Here is a 20,814-nt window from a genome sequence, read left to right on the forward strand (position 1 = left end):
AATTGGTATCGTTCACCTGCCTCCAATGAAAAAAATGCTTTTTGAGAAGCATTTGTAGAGCTCCTACTATTTTCTGCTGTTTTGAACCCGTGATTTTGAAAAGAAAAAAAAAACACTTTTTTTTTTACCAAATGCAATAAAAGCCCTAACTCTTTTAAGAAGATTTTTTTTTATTTTATTTTTTTAAATTTAAGCAACCTCAAATCAGCCCTCAGTCATATTGCACCAATCCTAAAACCAAGTAACTACTACTATGTTTTCCGATACATGTTTGCATTACATTTTTCCATCCATCATCAAATCCCAAAATCCATTAAATTTGATGATGTGGCACATATGATTTCGAGTGATAAAAATACGTACCGTGGCTTACCTAGAGATGTTCCAAATACTAATTTGCACCTTAAAAGTCATTTTCAAACGACTTAATTACCTCTTTGAATTCGATTCTTGCGTCTCATTTTGCCCTCCACCTTCAAGTTCATAACATATTCGTTAAATTTGATGACGTGGCACATCGAGGTTCAATTTTTTGCTGAAATGTAGCCATGAGGAATTCACATATAACAGGTCTCCAGTCTCCATATTTCATTGCTAAAATTTCTTTATCGGGAAAGCTAAGCACAAAAAATATCCACAGCGTAGAGTTTGACATCACAAAGAACAATCACCACTTTGAAAGCACGATGCCTTTCATCAGGTTAATATGGACTCCACATGTTTACAAGAGAACATCGAACTTGTAACACGATGACAAGTATAAACTGTTTTTCCTGTTTCTCGACACCTTGTCTCTATTTTCTTTCCGGGTCTGATCAACACCTTCCTTCTCAATGTCTACAGGAACAGGAGCACGCTCTGAACATTAAACAATAAAGGGAAAATTTCCGCCAGGAAGTAAAGATCGAAAGTTGGGAATAATCCACTAGAATGTTGGAAGTTTTCTTGAGTTCAATCAAAACGGTGAGAGAGCAGTGAGATTCATATCATAGCAGGTGGGATTGCATGGAAATGGGCAGTCAATTTGCTTTACCACATGCCGACTAAAGTACCAATCACCCACAGACTCCGCAATTGTCTATGAAAGTTCAAACCAGTCAGAAACCAAACTAGTTTTAAAAAAATGACAGAAAACCATTTGTTTTCCGATAAATGAGATAATTAAACTTTCCTCACCTTATTGTTTATTCGCGGAGAAGTGGGTGAATGCCATGTCTCAGTTATATCCGTCTGGCAATGAATATAACAGGAATTTATGAACATTCCTCCCTCCGTATTTTTTTGGAATTCATTCAGCGCTTTCAGCATAGAACCACGGAAACCTGTATGAAATAAGTTGATAGGTTAATCTGCCACAATATTCCGTTTACAATTACACTTCATTATAGAACCAATTGCAAGGACAGATCTATGGACTCTCTTTTTCAATTGACAAGCCTGCAGTTAGTGGAGCTACAAAGTGCATGTAAGATGAACCAATTGCAAGGACCGATCTATGGACTCTCTTTTGGGTCACCGGATGCACATCAAATTACCTTGTAGAATTTCAAGCTGGTTGGAATTGCAATTGTGAATGTTCAGTTTGCACTTTTTCCAGTAGCCATGTGGATCTGCTGCTTCAGGTATCAAGACATGTTGTACCTAATGGTTATACGATTAGGAAATGAGGAAAGAATGCAAATCGAATTCTGATGACAAGTAAATGAAGCTTGGGTTCTGATGAAACTTGCCTGCCAAAAATCGTAAGCTGAGTTGACAAGGAACAGTGGGGTGTTACTGTGTTTAATAATTTCTTCAGGAAAAAGACACTGGTGTAGAAGTTCACAACAAACAATGGGGGATTTGTGTTATAATTCATAACTGAGCAAAAAAATAAGAACCTATAAAATCTGACCATTTGGCATCATATAGAGGAAAAGAACAACTACCTTAGCTGGTTCCATCTTCGAAATACAATCCTTGTGCAAACTTTTTGCTAAACCCTGACAGCGTGACAGAAAAATAAGTAAGAGAAAGTAATGAAGGTACTTTTTAATGACTAATAATGTCCTAAACATGTAGCTTCCTGCTAGACCTAGACCTTAGTGTCAGTGAAGGTACCGTTTAGTAATTTAAATAGCCTCAAATGACAAAACAGTTAATTTTCAAATAATTGATATAGATAAACTCAAGATGAATGAAACGCTTTCTCATATATGATGCGTCAAACTCCCAAAAAAGAACAAGCAGATGGACCTATATAAAATTCAAAAACATATTCACTAGTTTTTACATCTAATGACTAACGTCAAACGTGACAGTATCAGCATCTGGTAGTAATTCAATTTCTACAAAAAAAATAGGGTGATAAAAAAGCTAAAGATTGCATAAGAGCTAACCTGAAGGATGGCAACATCGTTATATAAAGACCTCATAGTCCGATGCCGGAGAATATCTTCCCTGAAATGTAGGAAACAGAAAATGGCTTAAAACTTTCCCTCCTTCTCTATCTTCCTCTCGTATTTCTTTATGAATTCACTATCCTGAGCTCAGAGGATGCACTAGAGAAGAAAAAAGGGAAAAGCATCATAAAAAAAATTCTAATGTAACTTGATAGGAAGACTTTCAGTCATGTCAGAAAAGATACGGTAACGTTGGTATTCCATTTTGATAGGTCTCGTATCCTGATGTATGAAAATCAAATAGTAGAATCAGGCAAATGAAATTTATGATTTAGGAGAAAATAGATTGAAAAGAAAATATGATTCTGGAAGCGTCCACAAAAAAATACAATCCTTGTATAATCCTAGAAAGATTTCATCTTGAACAGGTTCACTGAAAGATATACGTGCCAAAGGCACTAATACACAAAAAACATACTCATCAAGGAAAAAACCTCCATCAGCAAGACATTTGACAGTTGCATCTTTAGGCAGAAGACCTCGAAAGTCATCACAATGTATAAGAGTTGCTAACCCACCGGCAGAGCATCCTGAAAGAAGGGCCTGCAGGAGCGCCACTCATACATATTAGCAGAAATAGACCACTCAATGTTAAAATTTGGATGAGCAGCTTTAAATTGGAAAACAATACATTTTTGCGGACAATGTTATTACAATTGCTGGACCAATCATATCATTATAATACTAATAAAACCAGCTCTTAGAACGAGAGTGAAAAGGACATCTTGTATAGTCATAGTAATCGATACATGCATAGAAATTCACCGATGTTTAAAAGCTGTGAACTGTAGTTCATATTGTTCAAAATTAGAGCTTAACCAAAGTAATATACCTGTTTCACTTTTGACATGCCAATTGACAAGAGTTCATCGATAACTGCTTCCCAGATGAGTTGGCCCCTAAAGAAAAGTTCCGATCCATTCTGTGAAATAGAAAAACAGCCACTGTTAAACTAACAACTTCCTTTCTGCCATTTATAAAATTAGACAAGGCAGCAAATCTCCAAACACAATGCACCTTAGACTCATTTTCCGGGTGGCCAGCCAAGGACGCCCCATCACAGTATCGGATCCTGACTTTATTCCAGTTAAAGAACTCTAGAGAATGCTCCAACAATGAATTGAATCACATCAATTATATGGTCCACAACTTAAGATTGAGGTAAAATTATGAAATGAAGCATTACGGAATACAAATAGCAGCCGAGTAAAATCAAGCTTACCAGGATTTTGCGATGGATGAGAGCTCAAAATCCCGGAAAAGGAAACTCGACGATCCATGTACTTAGAAGACCCTAATGGAGTACCTTTGCGCCAAGAACACGATTCAGTCGAATTGCACCAACCTCCACCCTACATTTTCGATTTTTGACCTAAACCCATTACGCAATTCTCCTTTCTAAACACAAAAATCTACTAGCATATGCAAATACACTGAAATTAAATGAAACAAATTGACAGACATGTAAAAAAAAATGCGTAGGGATTGAATTTTGACCTCAATGTGAAGCAACCAATTGTTGGCGCCGGATCCGAAACCCTTCCTGAAATGGTAGCCAGGGGCAGTCCCATCCAAGCAAACTGCAAAATCAATATCCAAACAATTGAGGGAAGAGAGAGAGAGAGAGAGAGAGAGAGAGATTGGAAGGCAGAGGGTTGGGATTAAGTACGGGCGCCTCTATCCTTAGCGTTTTTGAGCAAGGTCAACTCGACCAAGTCGGAGGCGGCGGCGTTGGGAAGAAACGGGCTGGAGATTCCGGAGTCTAGCTTGTCGCGCCTAGAGCTGGAGAGGAGAGTGAGAGCGAAGGCGATAACGGTAAATCCGACGGCGGCGATTGCCCAGTCCTTTTTGGTCCACCTCCGCCACCATGGCAGGCTGCGAAGCCTGGGATTCGCCATTGACCCCACCATCAATTAGCTGACTGAAAAATTAACTGCCAGTCAAATGGACACTGAAAAAGTAAACTGCCAGTTTTCAACATGACAAGAAGCTTTTATTTTGTTTTTGTTTTTTATTTTTTATTTTTTAATTTTTTTACTTTTCTTGCAAGAAACAATGTTTTATTTTATAAATCCATAGAATGAGGTAGGGCATTATTATCATTTATAAACAAAAAAGAGAAGGCAACGCATTATTTTCAGACCAAAAAGAAAGGTAGCATTATTTTGAAGGAAACAACGCTTTGCAAAATTATAAAAAATTGCTACATCATCTACACGTGAGCGACTATCAGCCATTAATGCATGTAAATAATGAAGTAACGACTCTCAAAAATAAGAGAAATGTTATTGACAGTTTGAAAAAAGATCGCACAATCCAACCAAATTGTTGTCTACGTTACACAGTTACATTGAAAACTGAGGCCCTTTTACTCCTCCATGTAGAAAGAAGCGAGAGCAACTATAAACTGTTCTTTTTTTTCTCTACACACCCTCATTTCGACATCTACAGATCAAAAGCTGAGTCTGCACAAGAAGGGTGAATTTTCCACCAGGTATACTGAGGTAGTGAGGTTCGAGTTGTGAGTATCCCAAAAAAGTAGAGAGCGCTTGAGTTCAATCAACCTCGAGTTCAAATGGTAGCGGGCCGGATTGCATAGAAACGGCAATCTGTTAGCTTCCCCAGACTCTGCAATTGTCTATCAGGAATAGCAAAGCTCAAAACAGTCAGATAGCGAGCTTAGTTAAGAAACTGACAGAAAACCGATAAATAAATGAAACAAAAACAGATTTTAACTTGATAACCCCAAGCAGCTAAGCTTATCGTATATAAGCTTTCATCTCTGTCACAGAGAAGTATACGGCTGCGATGATAGAATTTCCGTCACCTTATTCAACTTAACAAGAAATCTCCACATGATCTCAGCATTTGAACACAAAAGATACAACTTTCCTCACCTTATTGTATATCCTTAAAGATTCCCGCGAATGCCATGTCTCAGCCATCCATGTCTGGCAATGAACAAAATCTATCCTTTCTGGTTCCATTCTCGCAACACAATCCTCGTTCAAACTTTTCGCTAACCCCTGATACAGCGTGAATACGAAAATAAGTATGACATGCCAGAGTCTAAAACAAGAATTAGCAGATGTACCATGTTAAAGATTGAAAATTCTATTGCCTCGTGTTGTACACCTCATATTCATTCCATCCGTCAAACCCGATAACCCAACAGTATCACCTATAACCAAAGTTATACCCAAAAACTAGGATAAGATTCACCAAGGAAGAGATTATATAAGCTAGTATCGTAAATATCAGAGCGTAACCTGAAGCTTGACAAACATCATGAAAGAAAGATCTCTTGGTAGTACTGTGGAGAGCATCTTCCCTGAAATGTACAACAGAAAGTAGCCATATGATCACTAGTAAGAGCACAGAGGATGCTTTAAGAAAAAAAGCCCAGAAACATTCGCCACAGAATTTGACCCGACTTCTTCACCACCATGGCTCGTCAGTGTTTGAGGTTCGAGGTTGCAGAGAGAACCGAATTCCATGGCTTGCATATCAAGCTACCTCCGGTTTCCGTGGCTTTCAACTTGAGACCTTGCTAGCTCGTGGCCTGTGAACAACGGAATATCACTGTTGAGTGTTGACCATGGTCAACCAAACACATAATACCCTCCTTTTCATCTTCAAGCTAAATCAATTTTAGGTGAACGGGTAATAGACCAGTTGATCCAAGGCAGTGTATTTTCATTTCTGCACCGAGTTCAAAAATAAAATTTGGGTTTCGAATGGAATAACGCTATTTAGATGCATTATTGGTACAGGAGAGTCCTACATGTAATGATAAGACCCACCTCTATCAGAGATTGTCGGCTATGTGATCAGTTTTGTATGTCTGAAGTATCATTATTGTTTCAAACTTTAAAACTATGGAGCAATGAAAAATATGATTCAAATTCATATGGATAAGGAAAAACAAAACTTTTCATTTATTTCTATAAATGAATTCACCTAATACAGTGCTGCAACAGAAACTCAATACAGTTTCAACGACAATAAGGAAAAGAAAGCATGGATCACATGTACACTACATCGACATCGCCATGCCGGAATCTGATTACTATGAAAGTTTTGAATTTCTATGGGCCTGAACAACTTTTTGGGAATCTATCGGTGAATCTAGCCAGTAGCTACCATATAAACCGCTGGGTCCCTGGTTCATGGGACCAATGGAATGGTCGATACAAGAACATCATCATTGTGAAGACGTTGACAGTTACGTACAGCACCCCCATGACGAGCCAAGTTCGATAATCATCAGTATGCGAATGTAGGATCAAGAAAAAGAATGGAATGGTATAATATCTAAACTCAATCAGCGGTGCGGGAACCAAAACTGCAGCAGTAGCCAAGAAAAATGCCAGCACCCAGATCTTCCTCTGAAACTTCCCTGCCAGAGGGAAATAAAAACAAGTCTTAGGGAAGAAACATGAGGAAAATTGAAAGGTATAGATCTGTATACCAACCCAATCTAGTGACGATGGAAAGCCATGAATAAACATAAGGTGGGACTAGAAGGTACTTCATTGACCAATGAGCTTTGATGACCTTCCGCCAAAGATAAAAAGGATAATGCCGATTGTCAGCCAGAAGATAGGGATGAGCTATGCTGCAACAGTCAAGAAACTACATGATGATTTGTTACATAAAAGTTATGAATGAGTATCGATGCTGCATTTGGATGTGAAAACAGCAGAGGAAACATTCACCGTCCTTGAAATTGGAGAAAACGTTAAAACAACACTTGAAAAGTTGCTTTTCTCAAATATCACTTAAAAATTGACCTTCATATCAGCTGACATATGCTAAATTGAATGCAACTATAATTATAAAAGCATTGAGCGCATATGCCAAATAACCCTCACCTGAAAAAATGGACTGTGATGAAGCCAGCACCAAGTGCCAAAGATATCTGAATGAAGGTAAGGAACTTGTTCTTCCACATTGACTGGAATAAATCTACAGTTTGACTCGGGCTAAAGAGAATAGGAGCCATAGCAAGGGCAGAAAACAGACCAAAATACATGATCTGTGCAAAATGTGGAGAAACTGCATGAGCATCTTTTGCACCTACAACAATTGGACACAGTATGAGACAACAGCGATCAAGGCCAATTCATTGCCCACAATTTGTAGCCAAAAAAACCAAGCAACAAAAGGAGTTGTCGTACCTAGAACCACACTCCCATTCCACCGAACAAAGGCAATAAAGGCTGCTAATACTAGAATAAAAGGGCTGAAAGAAACCAAAAGTTCCAACTTCATGTGCCATAATTTTGGAAAGATTGCCTCAATTTCATCAAGAAAACCTGCAAAAGAATACCATGTGCTATTGAGAATAAAAAATCCAATGCAGGGTATGAGCAACCAAGTTGGCAAGCTACGTGAGGACAAACCTAATTTGCAAGTTTGAAAAGAAACTTTTCTAGTCGATATTAAATGTCTTCCAGTACCCACTACAGTGGTTGCCTTCCGCTTTCTCAAGTTTGAGCCTAAAGTAACACTGTTTGAAGGAGTTGGCTGACCTTTTATCCTAATTGTGTCGTCTACATATATCTTATCTTTACGGTCAGCCATTGTAATATTTATAACCTCGCTGCAACAAACAAAAAGCATCCATATAATATTTGTTTGCCGAATAACAACTGCCACGGAACCAAGCTGCATTACCAACATCAAACCAAGTTACCGCTTGAACAGACAAAACAGTTAGGCATAGCATACATGTGCTTGCATCAAAACCATACAATGACTTATGGAAGAGATTTAAGCTTTTACCAATGCACTAAACCAGTACTTCTTCTTCAAACACGCAAGATGCATAGCAAGCACTGCAGCAAGTGACGCAACATCTGTATAATAGAGAAAACCGAAGAACCAATGAAGCGGGTAAATGGCTAGCAGCACCGCATAAAGTGTTGCTTTTCTTTCATCAAGAGTGGGTCTCAAGTGAATGATTATCTCATACACAACAACGCTGCAAAATACCGCCAAAACACCATTGAAAGAGCGAAGAATGGCTGTGGAGCAGCCTTCAGAAAACGACGTGGCTGCTTTTACGACTGACATGCCTGGAAACAAATATGCAACATGAGCTAGTGAAAGATAGTACCTGCAAAATTGAAGCATTGCCCATGTTAAATTCTTTGCTAAATACTAAATACTGCAATACAACATGATTCTTAAGCTCTCCAGCAAAACATATCAAAGCCATTTAATTTGTTAAAAGTAATTAAAACCCGTTTTTTGAAATTACAAATCAGCTGGTGGGGTACAAAGTTCAAAAGAACTTAACAACAACAAAAGAGTAGAAAATTAAGAAATGGTAGAGAACATACAGGCCAGGAGGAGTGGTGATCATGGGATCCCAGCTTCTGAAATTGCCATTGCAGTACTGTTGTGCTTGAGGCACATGGAATATCTCATCCTGCAGATCATAAATTTATTTACCAACTCCTCAAAAAAAAAAAATCATACAACCCAAAAATCTAAAATACAATAAAAATCACATTGAATTGAATGGATGGAAGTTGGTGTCTTGGGTGGGATTAGGGTTTTACCATGTAGGGTTCGGGAACAATGTGACTGACGAGGATGGAGATAGGAATTACCCAGAGGCTCACAATCGCGGCTACGGCAATCCTACCCATGTTTCTCTGCTGTTCAGAATCAAATCCAAAGGGTCTGTTTGGTTCCATGGATTCGGCGGTGAAAAATGTAACCCAACATTTCGAGCTGAGAATACCAATTTCGAATTTCAACTTCCTTTTCGCTGATCGTCGGAAGCAAATCTAGTTAGCCGAGTCCTTCCTTCAAACTCTCAACCATATGCTTTCGACTACCACTCCTGTCCTGAGAGTCCAATTTTGACTTGTCCTCCCCTCCAAAGCCCTTATTGTAAATTTGGGGCATATTGACATTTGATAAATAAATAAAAAATCAATCTGACTAACAATTGTGGTTTGTTACGCACCAAAAGTCAGTTAATTTACCTAACTTTATTTGTTTTTGTTTCTTTTAAACAAACCTAACTTTATTTAACTGAACTAGATTGGTTAGAATAATATATCGAATTATTTTTCTCGTAATTTGACGAGTTTAGAATAAACTGTTGCTTGTATTAAAAAATAATAATAATAAAAATGATTTCAAAATTTTGTATTTTAATTAAAAATCATCTAATAACTTTATTTAATGATAAGGAAAAAAACACATAAAATATAAACATGTGTGCCCAGCTTGTCCCCCCCTTCCCTCTAGAGGCAGATTCTCTGCTCTCTCACTTCTCGTGCCCTTCTGTTTTGTGTGGTCACGATTAAACCACGTTAACATTTTATATTTTTTTTTATAGAGATATTAGACAAAAAGGAATAGTAATATAAAATGTTAACGTGGTTTAACCATGACCATACAAACAGGAGGGCACGAGAAGTGGGAGGGCAGAGAATCTGTCTCCCTTCCCTCCTCCCCCCAAATATAACTAAATAAAAAAAAGTACATGAAAATACACATAAATATTGTATGATTGTAACAAAGATGATGTCCATTTTTAGGCCTTTGACAAAGCAAGATAACACAAACACACGTCTGATATTATAATCTCGTAAGATGTATTTTCATATATATGATAAATAATATATATAAAAGTGATGTACGTAGATTTCACGCATACCTACTTAAGGCAAAAGAAATAATATACATATATACACAATGCAGTACTGTTAAGTTTCATAGACAGTGTAGTACCGTGAAGTTTCATAAACAGTGCAGTACCATTAAGTTTCATAAACAATGTAGTACCGTTAAGTTTCATAAACAGTGCAATACCGTTAAGTTTCATTAACAATGTAGTACCGTTAAATTTCATAAACAGTGTAGTAAGTTTCATAAACAATGGTGTAGTAAATTTAATAAACAATGTAGTAAATTTCATAAACAATGTAGTACGGCGCGTCATTTTTTTTTAATATTAAAATTATATTTTTTTTATTACAATTTAAGTTTTTTTTTTTGTTTTTTTTTATTAAAGTTTAAGAGTTTTTCATTAAAATTTAAGTTTTTATCATTAAATAAAGTTATAGCATGGTTTTTAACTAAAATAAATTTAGCCCAACCCTTTTCATGAAAGTTCTCTTCCCAATCCCGATCTCCTCCCTCAACCACCGCCACCTGATGCTTTTGTACAAACAAATTATTGGGTTATCTAGATTACATCCCTTAAGATTTGAAATAGTTTCCAAGTTAAATACAAAATGTGTTTTTTGAGTAGTTCATCCAAGTTTTCAAGATTTATAAAAAAACAAAATTAATAGAATACCAAATAGGGCCCTAGTTTTTTGTCCATTCGTCCAACCAGGAAACTCTTACCACTGATTAGTCTCTTTCCGGTTACAACGGAATAAGTCGAACCCTTTACAAACGTAATCCGGGTTTGCTATCTATGAGCCATTCTTCTTCAGTATCCCAATTGAATAAAAGGAAACTAATAAAAAAAGATTTTAAAACTTTAAATTTTAACTATAAGGACAAAATAAAAGGTAAAATGAATAGTACCAGAATTGACTTTTTAATGTAAAAATATGATTTTTCGTTAAAATGAACAGTGTCGGAAACTTTTCGTTAAAGTTTCCTTGAATAAAAGAAAGAAGCAAGGGACCAAATGATCGACAAATAATTCCCACCATTAGCACATGAGAAATTTCATAAGCAAGAAAAAATGAGATGAAACAGAACCAACATTCTACCAAAAGACTTGCAGAGGGATTAGTCAATGATCACTGTGAACACAAACATATTCAGCAAAATTACAGATAATCCAGCGGTAAACCTACAAAGTCATCGTCCAGACATTTAAGTAATATAAAGCGAAATAAAAAGGGACAACAAAACCAGAGAGCAAGAATGCAAGCAGCATTTTCTTTCCATTATCATCACTCCACCTATCATTGATTGTTCTCAGAAGCATTTCCTGTGCACGATTGAGGGACCGGATTCATCGTACTCAGCTTTGGCAATCCACATCTGCACTCAAACAGCGGATTTCCGATAAGAATCTCTTTGACGAGTAGTTTGCACAAGAAAACTAAGTAAATGTATTAAGAAACAAACCTGCTGGAAGGTGCTGAGGGAAGCTAAGATAGATCCTCCGATCCAGACACTGTACTTTCTCTCTGGTGGGGCAACCACCTTGATCTTCATGCTGCTTGGGGCCAATGCAGTAATTTCCTTGCTCATTCGGTCAGCAATTCCAGGGAACATGGTCGAACCACCACTAAGAACAATGTTGCCATACAAATCCTTCCTGATATCGACATCGCATTTCATTATGGAATTGTAAGTGGTCTCATGAATACCAGCGGCCTCCATTCCGATCATGGATGGTTGGAAGAGGACTTCTGGGCATCGGAAACGCTCTGCCCCAATAGTGATCACCTGACCATCAGGTAGCTCATAGCTCTTCTCAACAGAAGAGCTGGTTTTAGAAGTTTCCAATTCCTGTTCATAGTCAAGAGCAATGTAGGCCAACTTTTCCTTCATGTCCCTCACAATTTCACGCTCTGCTGTGGTGGTGAATGAATAGCCACGCTCGGTCAAGATTTTCATCAAGGCATCAGTCAGATCACGACCTGCAAGGTCAAGCCTCAAGATGGCGTGTGGAAGAGCATACCCCTCATAAATAGGGACCGTGTGGCTGACACCATCTCCAGAGTCAAGAACGATACCTGCACACAAGCACATAGAAAACATGAATCACAGTTGAAATGGCTTCTGCACTAGCAACCTGGACTTCCATTCAAACGCAAACCCAAAATATCATAATTTTACCATAAGCATTTGCTGATCTAAGCAAACCCAAAATGATCTTTTTACCCAATATCATTCTCATAGATAAAACTATATCCCAAATATTTCAAAATCACTCATAATATATTCCAAACTGCATACGCCCATCTTATCTACTGTCAACCCATTTAAAGGTAGTTGCCTATCATACCTTTTTTTCTTTCGATAATTTTAGGTTGAACCGTGAAATGCTTGTTTATAAGGCCAAAACAATTTATGCAACATAAAAACAATTTCATAAAGTAAAATGAGTTATTGCAATATCTAATCTGATTGAATAGCTTACCAGTAGTACGACCACTGGCATAGAGGGAAAGCACGGCCTGGATGGCTACATACATAGCTGGAGCATTGAAGGTCTCAAACATGATCTGGGTCATCTTCTCACGATTTGCTTTAGGGTTGAGAGGTGCTTCAGTCAGGAGAATTGGATGCTCTTCGGGTGCAACACGAAGTTCATTATAGAAGGTATGATGCCAAATCTTCTCCATGTCATCCCAATTGCTCACAATTCCATGCTCAATTGGGTACTTCAGGGTTAAGATCCCACGCTTGGACTGAGCCTCATCCCCAACATATGCATCTTTCTGACCCATTCCAACCATAACACCAGTGTGACGTGGGCGGCCAACAATGCTAGGGAACACGGCTCTTGGAGCATCATCTCCAGCAAATCCAGCCTATACAACGATGATTCAATCAAACTAAATCCACTTTCTAACATCTTAGATTCATACCAGTTAAAATACATACAGATTGATATTCTATTATACATTAAAAGGCTGGGATGGAAATCTGTTTCGCATACCTTAACCATTCCCGTTCCATTATCACAGACAAGAGGCTGAATGTCCTCGCTGTCCGCCATCTTCTACTTTCTGCAAGCAAATAAACAGCATCGAATTGTAAAACCCAAATTACCCACAACACAAAATTTAAAAGCCCAAATTATCCACAACCCAAAAATTAAAACAATATGCATCACATTGAATGGAATTATCACTTGTCTCAGACAAACAGAAGGCTGCATAGAAATCAACATTGATCTCCATTGGTGCACATACAACAGAGATTGAAGTTAACTAACATAAACAGATAACACCAAATCGACTCCAACCCAATTCCCAAATAAGAAAATCAAAACAAAAAAAGCATAAATATAATGCCAGTTTATTTAAAAAATAATAATCCAAACATAATTCATAAACATTTCTCGGCTCTACGAAAACTAGGCAAATTTTTTTATATTTTTTTCAAAAATAAATTAAAAATCAGCAATGCAAACCCCTCATCACCTACAAACAAACAGATCAAGGCACAAATCTACCAAATTGTACACAGACCGAACAAACATCACAACCCAAAACCAAATGCAGCAAAAATGGACCACCCAAACGGGGAAAACCCAAAATGGAACCAAAATCCTGAAAATGTTGAGATTACAACCGGATCAAAATGTAGAGAGAGAGAGAGAGAGAGAGAGAGTCACCTGTTCTTTGAAACCCTAGAAAATGCGAGTTTTGGGATTTGAGGTTCGGATGAGCTGCTGCTGGTGCTGGTCGTGCCCGCCTTGAGGGCCTTTGGTGTTGGTTCGAAATGGAAACAAAAAACAATAAAGGCACGGACGTGACTGGCGGACACGAAAACCCGAGCGGAAAAAACAAAAATTGGAAATCCACAAATTTGCCCAGCGAAATGAAATTTCAACTCCGCCCCGAAAGTAAATGCGACTTAAATGCACTGCAAATTCGGTCCCGACCGAATCCCCACCGTTCGTTCTTTTGTAGGAAGGGACTGGATCTACGGTCCACGTGACGCGTCACTCTGATCTGGGCCTCTTGTGGATCCAGTTGTTCTGCGGCATCCGCTTTTAGTGGTGGCCCTGTCTTCCATTCTTTTGTGGTGATTATCTGTTTTACCCCTGATTTGTATACGGAATCTCAAATGCATTCTTCTGATGATATGTTACAGGCCCGGATTTTTGACATATTTCGGTTTGGTTCGGTTTTGTTTTTTTTTGTTTTTTTTAATTTTTTTAATAAATGATATTATCTATTTAAGAAAGTGGAGGAGTGAGCTAAGGTTCACAATGAATTAGGGCTCACAATGATCTAGCAATAACGTGATTCAAATTTGTTTTTGACAGGAATCGAATCTAGAACCTTTTATTTATAAGTGAAGATGAATAGTTTAATTTTACTTTTACTTTGATGATCAACAAAACTAAATCAAAGAATTTCAAGAATGATCCAGTTTTGTTAGTTTGGTTTGATTTAGTTAGGCTATCTCGATTTGGGTTCATGCTCATTTAGAGAGGTTTCAGATTCAAAATCCTAAAAAGTCAAAATTTTCTCAAAATTAAAACAACTAAAAGCAAACACCTTGGTTAAAACTTGGAAACGATAAAAGAACTTGTGCAAGAATTTCAAAATTAATTTTGTGCAACGAGCATAGAATCATTCACTCAGAGAGACATGCAAAAAATAAATATAAGGTAACCAGTCGACTTGAATCGAATCAACTTGAGTCTAATTTCTTTGAATCGGTTTAGTCTCTAGTCTAATTCTCGAGTTTTTTTCGATTTAAATGCTCACCCCAAAAATGCATATGGCACGACACAACTGCAATTTACGTGGTATACCTTGCTAGATCATATATGAAAAGATCCCATGGTTGGTGGTGGAGCAAAGAAAGGTTCGGATAAAGTGCTAAACTCATTTAACGTCAGGGTTAATTAACATGATTACCTGCATACAAAAAATGGTACAAGTAATGACCTAATTTTCCATATTTCTTACCCTTTTAGGATGTTGTTACAGCTGAAGTGCCCTTATCTCTCCCACCCCCAAAACAAGAAAGTAATGGAGGGCGAAATTTGGAGGGATCATCGGGCCTGTTATGGATGCAGATACAAATTTTTGACATAGTGGTGGTGGTTGTTTCATATTTATTTCAATTTGCAATATGACCCTCTCATGTGAAAGATGGTTAAGATTAATAAAGCGCATATTAAGGTCCATTTGGAAATTTTCACTAGGACAATTGGGCACATTTGGATACCTCCTATTCACCCAATTGTAATTATTGTCACAATAAACTACTCACTTTATTCACAAAATGTCAATCAAAGATCAAATGAGAAATTCAACTACTCTGATTATAATACTGGTATGGTGAAACTGTTAGAATATAAGGATGAGAATGTATGTTATACTCCACAATATATTTGGTGTTGAATTGCTCTAGACGTTATAAGATCATAGTTTTGTGCACTCATTGTTAGACAAGGATTTCTTATCAGTGTTCCACTTGAATTCTAATAGGAGAGACAAGTGAATTGAACGTGAGTATATAGTAGGCCTCTGCTCTCCCTAAACGCACACTTGATTTTGGACTAAGACCTATCATTAGTGCAAGCATTATGGTTTTGTAAGAGAGGAGAAGGTTTGGCATAGGTCTCTACTCTCGCAAAACGCACACTTGATTTTGGACTAAGACCTATCATTAGTGCAAGCATTATGGTTTTGTAAGAGAGGAGAAGGTTTGGTATAGAAGATTGGTGGCATGGGCTATTTTGACGTCTTTTATAATTTCTCTTCGACTGCTTTTACATGTTAGTTTGGTTCTTGTGTTTATCAAATTGTAGTTTTCATACTTGTATGATTTGTGGATCATGAGCTTAATCTGTTGGGTTATGTTTTTGATAAGTTAAGTCTTATAGAAAGAATTTCAATCACAACTTAGTGAATTTTTAAGAGGCCATGAATGTAGAACTTGTATGGAAAGGGTGCCAAAAGCACGCTTTCGTACCCGAAGTCCTCTCGTTGGCCCCCTCTATCGACATTAATTCAGCGGCAGCTAGCTCTCTCCCTCTATAGCTACTTCACTCGCCTTCCAGTTTATAGGTTGCACATTATGAAGAGTCTAAACTTAATTGCGTGATGAAACTAGACTCTAATACAAATTTTTAGGAGGTCATGATTAGAACTAGCCTTTAGAATACCAGTTGTAAGATTCCAAGAACTACTAAGGGCTGATTTGGTATTGTCGTGCTTTGAAAAAAAGATGTTTCTGCTGTGCTGTGAGAATAAGCAGCTGTGAAATAAAGTAGCAGAGTATTTGGTAAACTTTTTGGTAAAAGTGCTTTTGAAAAAAAAAAAAAACAAAAAAAACAGTATTATAGTGTTTGGTAAACTTTTATGTAAAACAGATGTGAAAAAAAACTGGTTTTTCAAAGCTAAGTTTTGCAGCTTCTTGTTTTTGGATTTTTTTCACCCAAAACTGCGAAAAAAAACTGAAGCTGAATATTTACCAAACACAAAAACAGCTCCCACCGTTTTTTGATATCAACTTTTTTAAGAATCATCTCAATACCAAACCAGGCCTAATATCAATTGCAAAGTACAGCTAGGGTTTTTCTGGAGTAGATCTTGATATGGAGAACAAGGTACATAAAGTCATGATTATGGAAGATGTGTTGGGCTGGCTTGGATCTTATTTCCTGACAGGAGTCATGACTAAACGAGCAACACAAGATAGTGGGCAATGGTCCCAAATCTCCATTCGCCACATAACACGTGCATGCATGCTTTCATGTATTGATCGTCCACAAAATAGGCAATTGAGCATGGAGAGATCGAGCTATGTGAGAACTTTCATGGAGGATCAGTTAGGCAGTTTAACTTGTTAATTATTGTTCTTTTGTCAAAGTAGTTTGTTAATTATTGATAAGAATTAACAAGTAGTGAGGTTCATGATCAATTGATAAGGGAGTTTTAACGAAATACTCCCAGTATTATTTACTTTGAATGAAAAACCATATTTGTACATTTTCTTGGTACTATTCACTACACATTTATTTATCATTTTTCATTAAACCTAAAATTTTTTTGAACTTTTCGTTAGTTTTTCTATTGATTCATCCTTGAAAAGTAATTTTATATAGAGCTCAATGTTCCTAACTCTGAGTCAAATCTCTATATATCCTACCTACCACTTTGTTTGATTTGATGACTTTGGAATTCTAGAGTTGTTGGTATTATGTTATAGTATTATACAACAAACATGCATATAAGTATTAAGTCGCTTACACGCACATATAAATGAATGTGTGCATATGTTAATGTTTGTCGCTTACGTACACTTAAGCAGGTGTCAACTGTTGATGTTAGTCAGTTACATGCAATGAAATCTCTACATATTCAATCTACCTACCAATTGAGACTTTGTTTGATTTGATGACTTCGGAATTGTAGGGTTGTTAACATGATACCATCCATGTTATAGGATATGACACACATGTTAATTAGTAGTTACACGTATATAGGTGATTGTCAACTATCTAGCTAGTCACTTAAATGCATGTAATTGACTGTTAGCTATATATTTTAGTTGCTTACACACACACACACACACATAAATAATGTGGATGTAAATTTCCGTCGTCTTCTCTTTTGATGAAAATGCACCTACAAAATAATAACACCTAAGATTAAGGCCAAAAGCCTCACACGCCCATGATGAATGAGGGGGCTTTGGCCGAAGAATCTCCGATACCAAAGTTAAAATTCTAAAAATAATATATTTAGGAGTTTATGGGTAGCAAATGACTTAGCTTTTTAGTGGAAGAATAGTGCTATTTATAATGGTGTGGCCGACCCTATTTAGAGAATAGTGACCAGCCATATATGATGAAATTGTGTGAATAATTGCAAGGTATTATGTGAAATAATATCTTGCAATTAACAAGACAATTAATCCTAAATTAAATAGGAAAATTGGGAGTTACCTTTTGAATAAGGATTTGATGAGGAGTGATGAAAGGGATTTGAATAAATACCATTTTGATCACCTTTGACTATTCCTTGATTGAGCCGTTATTGTCCATTGCATGTGCATGGGAATCTCAGTGTGCCTCGAGGGTAATTTTGTCCTTTTTACCCAATAGTCCACGTGTCACCTCCGTAATTTTCTTAATCATTTTTTGCTCCACAAATACTGTCAACTGTAATAATAATCACTCACACGCACATACATAGATACCTATTAGCTGCTGATGTTAGTGAATGGATGGTGTTGTTCATATACTCATTTTTACTTCTCATACACCCCTTGTTAATTTATGTCATTTGATCTTCTTCAATTCTTCAATCAAACGACCAAAAATTGAAAAATGTGTATAGAAGGCAAAAAGGGGCGTGTGAATAACACCATCATTATGAATCTCACAATAATACGAGTACATGCCACAATAATATTGTAAGGGTGAACTACCAATTTAGTCCTTGAATTATCACCTGAATGAAAATTAGGTCCCTAAACTATTTTTTCAAAAAAATCAATCCAAGAATTATATAAATCTGCCAATTACATCTAGGGCTGGGCACAGGTCGGGTCGAGCCCAATTTTGAAGGGACCAGACCGAACCCAAGTTTAAAAGAAATGAGCCAAGCCGGGCCGAATAATGAAATTTCAGAATCTGGAACCAGACCTAACCCGACCTGTTTGAAATGGGTCAGTTCGGGTTGAGTACATGGCTCTAATAACAATTTTTTTTTTTTAATTAGAATAGTTTTTTTTTTTTTTTTTTGGTCAAAAGGTTCAACTTTTATTACCAACACAAAACTTACAAACACAATTGGAGGCCCAAATTTACAACAACCACACTACAACTAAGAATCTCCAAAACACCAACAAAAGAAGAGCCCAACCCAAGAGTTGAGCCCAAAACAAAAACACATGCACAAAAACCTATCCGACTAAATCGTTCGCCGCCACCAAAGCCTTTCCGCCAACCACGAACCAAGCCCCCTACAATTGTTGAAGACAAATCCCAGCCAAACCCTAGGAACAGAAACAAAAATAAATTGGAACTATCACAAGACATGCATATATATTCAAATTCAATTTAATTCAACAATAGATTTGAAATTGGAATATAACAGAGGTCAAGATTCAAGAACCCAACAAAATCCCTTCGAGTTTGACAGAAAGAGAGACTGATTTAGAGAGAGTGAGTGAGTGAGACACAGCAAAATCAAGGAGCACCAGATCATTGACCACTTTTGCATTCCTATTCCCAATTTCTTGCATGCATTCATAATTTAAAGCCACAAAAAAAATGAAGGAATTCGCTATAAATTGACAAGAAAAAAGACGAAAGAGGATTTCAATGACCATGGATCGAGATCTAATGATGATGGTGGTGGACGGAACTAGAACGGTGGGGTCGAGTCAGGAGGAGAGATCAACGTCTGATGATGATGGTGGCGGACGGAGGAGATATCGACGTCTGAGTGAGAGGAGAGGAGCCAGGATGAGAGATTGAAGGAAAGGGAAACTGAATAAATGGATAGATGATTATGAATGACTCAGATTAAGACACGCTAGAAACGGGCCGGGCCGGAGGCCTGTTCACTCATATTTTAAGAACCGCCCCAACCCGTGGGTCCTGGACCCGTTTGCCTACCCCTAATTACATCCCTAATATTAGATTCGAAAGTACTATATTTAATTTTTTTTGTCAATTTAAGTTACGTTAATTGTACATGATACACATTGTAGGCGAGATTGGTAATTTTTTATAAAGAAATAGTGTATGGAGTTAACTTTAGACGGTAAATTAGATGTTAGATTCACAATCTATATGATTAAGGGCTTATAGGCGATAAAATGACGGTATTACGCTCTAAAGTGTGTCAAGTGACTTAAGTTGACGAAAAAATTGATAAAATAACTTTGAATATAATATTAAGAAAGAAATTAGTAATTTTTAATTAGGAATTTATTTTACCAAAAAAATAATTCAATAACCTAATTTTCACTGAAGTATAGTTCATAAACTAAATCGACACTCATCCATATTATAATAGAAAACAAGAAAAGTTGGGTCATATAGCTAGCAAGCCAGGCTAGGAATATCCTGGGTAGGGTTATGATTGGCGGCCTTGTTAATAAGAAATATCAATTAATAATCCAAATTCCAATGAAGATTCGTGGGGTTAAGACTCGAGAGTGAGTGAGAAGGGTGTTGAATCTGGAGCATGAGAGGTGATCATGGTTGGCAACCTGGCAATTGGGGCCAAAATCATGATGAAGAATATGCATAAGCCCTTTACAATATTCCCCATGCGAGTTTGTGCCTTCTGCAGTCTGTACACTGTTTTGTTTATATTTTGTTTGGAGGCAGATTGTCTGCCTTTCTGTTTGGATGGCTTTTCTATTCTTTTTTATTTTGTGCGGTCACGATTAAGTCATGTCAACATTTTATATTGATTTTTTTTATAAAAATAATAAAACAAAAAGTAATAGGAATATAAAATGTTAATATGATTTAACCGTAACTGCACAAATAAGAAGAGATGGAAGGGCAGACAATCTGCCTCCATTTTGTTTTGTACGTGACTTCACCTCCCATCGTTACTAAACAAGCAGATGATCTTTCTTACCATATTCTGTAACGTTTACTTAATTAATTGCAACAGTAAAAAACACTTGTGGCTCTTTTTTATTTTTTTTATTT

The 20,814-nt window shown here is 37.0% G+C and overlaps 3 protein-coding genes across 4 annotated transcripts; all 3 read right to left on the reverse strand.

The window, feature by feature from the left end:
- Window positions 1-534: 534 nt before the first annotated feature.
- LOC137745108 (pectin acetylesterase 5-like) lies at window positions 535-4,403 on the reverse strand. Its single transcript, XM_068484989.1, has 12 exons — window positions 4,111-4,403; window positions 3,939-4,021; window positions 3,664-3,793; window positions 3,459-3,538; window positions 3,274-3,363; window positions 2,860-2,984; window positions 2,379-2,439; window positions 1,929-1,982; window positions 1,731-1,808; window positions 1,536-1,641; window positions 1,177-1,322; window positions 535-1,078 (listed from the first exon to the last, which is right to left on the reverse strand). Exons 1-12 carry the CDS (start codon window positions 4,349-4,351, stop codon window positions 956-958), a joined length of 1,317 nt encoding a protein of 438 aa, XP_068341090.1. The 5' UTR covers window positions 4,352-4,403; the 3' UTR covers window positions 535-955.
- Window positions 4,404-6,356: 1,953 nt separating this feature from the next.
- LOC137745750 (dol-P-Glc:Glc(2)Man(9)GlcNAc(2)-PP-Dol alpha-1,2-glucosyltransferase-like) lies at window positions 6,357-9,319 on the reverse strand. Its single transcript, XM_068485753.1, has 8 exons — window positions 9,011-9,319; window positions 8,789-8,877; window positions 8,229-8,562; window positions 7,847-8,111; window positions 7,622-7,759; window positions 7,316-7,520; window positions 6,917-7,059; window positions 6,357-6,840 (listed from the first exon to the last, which is right to left on the reverse strand). Exons 1-8 carry the CDS (start codon window positions 9,146-9,148, stop codon window positions 6,581-6,583), a joined length of 1,572 nt encoding a protein of 523 aa, XP_068341854.1. The 5' UTR covers window positions 9,149-9,319; the 3' UTR covers window positions 6,357-6,580.
- A 1,853-nt stretch (window positions 9,320-11,172) lies between these two features.
- On the reverse strand, window positions 11,173-13,955 carry LOC137744705 (actin-like). 2 transcript variants are annotated; one of them, XM_068484489.1, is made up of 5 exons: window positions 13,783-13,955; window positions 13,102-13,171; window positions 12,580-12,973; window positions 11,559-12,172; window positions 11,173-11,471 (listed from the first exon to the last, which is right to left on the reverse strand). In XM_068484489.1, exons 2-5 carry the CDS (start codon window positions 13,159-13,161, stop codon window positions 11,406-11,408), a joined length of 1,134 nt encoding a protein of 377 aa, XP_068340590.1. In that variant the 5' UTR covers window positions 13,162-13,171; window positions 13,783-13,955; the 3' UTR covers window positions 11,173-11,405. The 2 variants fall into 2 exon arrangements, with proteins under 2 accessions (XP_068340590.1, XP_068340591.1); XM_068484490.1 differs by having other exon boundaries at window positions 13,102-13,164; window positions 13,783-13,871.
- Between the last annotated feature and the right edge of the window lie 6,859 nt (window positions 13,956-20,814).

Source organism: Pyrus communis, chromosome 9, assembly GCF_963583255.1.
Source record: "Pyrus communis chromosome 9, drPyrComm1.1, whole genome shotgun sequence".
In the NCBI taxonomy this organism is placed as follows: domain Eukaryota; kingdom Viridiplantae; phylum Streptophyta; class Magnoliopsida; order Rosales; family Rosaceae; genus Pyrus; species Pyrus communis.